The sequence below is a fragment of the Triticum aestivum genome, chromosome 6B, assembly GCF_018294505.1.
Source record: "Triticum aestivum cultivar Chinese Spring chromosome 6B, IWGSC CS RefSeq v2.1, whole genome shotgun sequence".
In the NCBI taxonomy this organism is placed as follows: Eukaryota; Viridiplantae; Streptophyta; class Magnoliopsida; order Poales; family Poaceae; genus Triticum; species Triticum aestivum.
In genome coordinates this window covers 551,981,889-551,986,142 of record NC_057810.1, presented here as the reverse complement: position 1 = coordinate 551,986,142, position 4,254 = coordinate 551,981,889, and the positions used below count along the sequence as shown (strand labels likewise).

The 4,254-nt window shown below is 53.4% G+C and overlaps 1 protein-coding gene across 1 annotated transcript; it reads right to left on the bottom strand.

The window, feature by feature from the left end:
- Positions 1-1,082: 1,082 nt before the first annotated feature.
- On the bottom strand, positions 1,083-2,274 carry LOC123134396 (putative transcription factor bHLH086). The gene is made up of 2 exons (XM_044553657.1): positions 1,621-2,274; positions 1,083-1,525 (listed from the first exon to the last, which is right to left on the bottom strand). The coding sequence occupies exons 1-2, from the start codon at positions 2,257-2,259 to the stop codon at positions 1,304-1,306; spliced, it is 861 nt and encodes a 286-aa protein (XP_044409592.1). The 5' UTR covers positions 2,260-2,274; the 3' UTR covers positions 1,083-1,303.
- Positions 2,275-4,254: the final 1,980 nt, after the last annotated feature.

Sequence of the window (4,254 nt, the reverse complement as noted above, 5' to 3'; positions counted from 1 at the left end):
CGCCGCTCGATTCACCGTCGTTGCCGCCCTATTCCACACGGCGAGGCTGCTCTCCACACATCACTTTGCTTACTTCTACTAACATCTTCGATCGGTCGTCGTGCCAGAAGTAAACGGCAAGACGGAGGAGGTGGAGGAGGAGAAACCCCATGCTGCCGCCAAATCATTGTCGTCAGTGGAAGGGGAGGGGGGAAGGATGAGGAGCCCCATGTTAGGGGGCAGTGCATGGGAGCAGCAACGTGTTGTCCTTCCACCAGTAGAAGGAGGAGGAGCACTATGCCGTTGAGGCGCAGCTCTCCGCCTGCGATTTGTGATTGTTTTAGCTTAAATTTAGCTTTGGTTAGCTTTAGTTTTGTGCTTAATGTTTTTTAGTATTATGAAATATGATGTTCTGTTATGAACTAGTATGTAAAATTATGCATTATGTTTTCTTAATCTAGTTTCAAATTTGAATTTTGAATGACATGGTTGTGTTCAATTTGGATTTGAGAAATTAAATTGGAGTGTTCGGTTAGCTCTACACATTTTTAACTCATATTTGAGGACATAAGATTTGACGAGCAATTTGAAGGGATATCTTTCGAAGGTTCGGTTAGAGTTGCCATTATCTTACCTCATGGCTCATACAAATACAAGTAGTAGCATAAGGCTTGAAGAAGTGTGCGGGTGAGACAACAATATTTGCAACCCCCCTCCCTCCCCGCAAAGAGAAATAGTATTTGCTTAGGCTTTTTCTGTGTAGTCATATCCTGCACGAGTAATTAGCGTACTCATGGTATTCCCTAACAGAAAACATCCTTTTATAAAGGCATGCATTTTTCTGAAAAAAGTTCATCACATTGCTAGTTTGGTACAAACATTAGTCTATCATGTCATGTAAATTCAAATCCAGTTTCGACGTTGGGCTTCAAATTGCCATGTGCTTTTGAAGAATTTGTCATGGAAAACGTTCGCAATTGCCAAGCCCCACAGTGAATGTTCGCTCGCTATTGGGGTTCTATTTATTTAACTATAGAAAGAATATAATGAACCTAAATTTTACAAACAAAAAAACTTAGGATTAACAAAATGTTAAACCTCTCTCCCTCTAAATCACTGCATCAGATCAAGTACGTACATATAACGCAACCTAGGTCCCCTGTAATAGGGTACATAGTGGCGAGAGTAAACCAGAGGACCTACGTTTGCATACGCCTCCTTATTTATCTTCGAACGAGGTGGTTCGTTACTGATTAATCTCTACCATATCCTTATACGTTTGCCGCGGAGGCTAGCTAAGCTGTTCAGTTCAGTTGCCCCCTCTTCATAAGATGGCGTCCAGCACCTCCTTCACCTGGGAGATCTCCGGCGCCGTTCCCCCTTGCGCCGGCCAGAACTCGTCCGTTGCCAGCACCTTGACTTGCAGCTGCAGGAACTTGACGTAGCTGAATGCCTTCTCTAGCATGGTGACCATGTCGACCTTGGTGCCGTTGGGCACCAGCTCCTGCAGTGTCCGGAGCCGTTCACTGATCTTCTCCCGCCGGTTCTGCAACAGAACGGTACGTTCAGATCCTCCGAAATCCCCAAGGAAACGCAATGATAATGAATTCGAGCAGTACAAAGATTCGGTACCGAATTTACCTTTGCGGTGAGGCTTTGCGGGTCCCCCTTGGGCGAGGTGATGGTGGGCGCCGCCGGCTTCGCCTTGCTCGTCTTCCTGCTCGCACCGCACCGCTTCTTGGTGGCCCGCGGCTCCGCGTCCTGGTCCTGCACGCGCGCCGCGTACGATCGCTTCGAGGAACCGCGCGCCAGCGCCGCGGCATCCGGCGAGCCGTTGGACGTGCTCGGGAACAGGAGCCCGAACGGCCGCCGCGCGCCGACGGAGCTCTGTGTCAGGCTGAAGCAGCCCGTGGCCGGGTCGAACCCTATGGTCGACGCCGGCGCCGCGTGCTGATGGCCCTGATCTACGTCCATGTCGTCCATCCACGCGTCGCAGTCGGGCTCCTCCTCCGCGACCGCCTGGGCCGCGTGGCCCCGCGCGGCGTGGTCGAACGAGAGCACGGAAGGCCCCGCTCTCGCCCAGCTTGCGCTGTCCAGCACGTAGGCGCTGGTGGCGCCGGCTGGTTCGTCGTGGACGTAGGCGTAGCCCCCGAAGAGCGCCGCCGCGTCGACGCCTCCGAGCAGCGCGTCGTGGCCGCTGTAGCCGAGCGCGTCGAACGCCGATGCTTCGGCGTCGAACCCGCCGTCGTACGACACCATCGGCTCCCGCACTAACGCCATGATCACGATCACGTAGCTACCTAGCTACTAGTTAGTACTACTAGCTGCAGTGAGTTGTAGCAGCTATATGTGATGTAATCTAGCAGAGTGTTGCACTTCGATCGAGCTCTGCTCTGTGCGATCAGCGGCTTGCTGTGTGCTGCCTTCGCGCCATGCGCCGGCTATATATACATGCTGGGGCGCACAGGCCCGGGCCACGGCGGGCACATGGGGGGCCGCTACAACAAAACACTGGGCGTGGGGAGGATTATACAAAGTACATCCGCATTAAATGCTTGAGTTAGCTAGCTGATTGAGCTGCAGATCCTTGCCGTAGCTGTGTCTCCTCTGTTCCCGGAGCGAGCGTGAAGAACTCGCCCGCCAGCTCCATCGCGGGTCTCACGCAATCGGGTTTGCACACTCAGTGGAGCTCCGGAATGAAGGAGTGAAGGAAGGATTGTGTGCGCAGTGCGGATCCAACTGTAAGGAAGAGGAACGGGGACCCGTTTGGGTGGCGGGAAGGCAGGGAGCAGAAGGTGCGGCGGAGGCGACGGGCTCTCGCACGCTGCAGATTCCCGACCCCTCTCTTCTCACGTGGCCATGCCATGCAGCGGGGCGGCGGGTCAGCTACGCCGCATATGCCGAGTTGCCTTGCCTTCTTTTCATTCACGGCCATGCAATTGCAAATGGGTTTTCTACATTTCCTACAACGTACTAATGCCTTGATATCCTGCTTCTTTCATTATTTTCTTTCAACAACACGTAGAGCCTTTGCTAGTCGTTCCTTAAAGTGAGAAACGAAAGCAAGTTGGTGGTAGAAGCAGTGCATCGATGTCAAGAAGCAAAAAATAAAATAAAATAAGGAAGATATCAAGAGGCAGTGCATCGGTGTCAAGAAAGCTATTAACATCCATCTTTAGAAAAAAAGATGGCCTTTTATTGATATGTTCTTACACCGGTATGACTAGTTGATGCTCACCTTAGCTAGTGAATTGCAGAAAACCACTACATTACAGCTTAGGTTTACAGAAAAGACTTCTACAAAATTGTTGCAAAAAACACTGATTCTCGGCCTAATTTTTGGCAAAATACATTGATCGATCGCTTAGGCCATTTTAACCGTGATTATGACATATGGTCCCATATTTGATGATGTGGCATAACGTTTTGCGGTAGACAATGTTAGGCTGGTCTTTTTTCAAAAAAGAAAACGTCCCTCCCAACGATAAATCCAGATTGCCACCACCCTGCGCCACGGCATCGGTCTCCTCACTGTGGGCGCTGGCCTTCGCGGCCGTCGGCCTCCTCATTGCCGCCCGCGCCGCCCTGCGCCTCGCCGTCGGTCTCCTCGTCGTGGTCGCTCGCCATCGCGGCCGTCGGCCTCCTTGTCGCCGCCGCTACGGCCCTAGGCCATTGTCAGCGGTGCCATGGACGGCAACGGCCGCGCCATACCCTCCAGCTCGCCACCTCCGTCCTCAGCCTCATGCTCGTCGGCCGCAAATCGGACAAGCTCGCCGCCATCTCCAGCGACGGTGGCATTGGAGCAAGCAGCAGTGGCGGGGCACAGCATGGGAACAAGCAGCATGCGTCCGCGTGCGACACGAGCGCAAGCAGCGGCGGTGGCACGCATCAGCGCAAGAAGACTGGTGGCGGAGGGAACCGGAGCATGCAGCGACATGACGGCGCAAGCAGTAGCGCCGGCCCGGCGGCGCGCAGCACGGGCGCAGCCAAGCAACAACCCTCGTTGGTGAGCTCCAATGCTGCCGGGGCACCGGCGTGGGAGGCAGCACATGAGCGTGGGATGGCCGGCGGCACAGTACAGTCAAGATTGGCATGGCAAGGGCCTGGTTGCACTAAGGGTGCTTCTGCAAAAATACCCATGACTATTTGGTAAATTCATATCACACCATGTCTAAAGCCGTCTGGGACCAACAGTTACGCCACATCACCAAAGCTGGGCCCCACTTGTCATAAACGAGGTTAATACACCCGAACAGACGGATCAGTGCTTGCTGC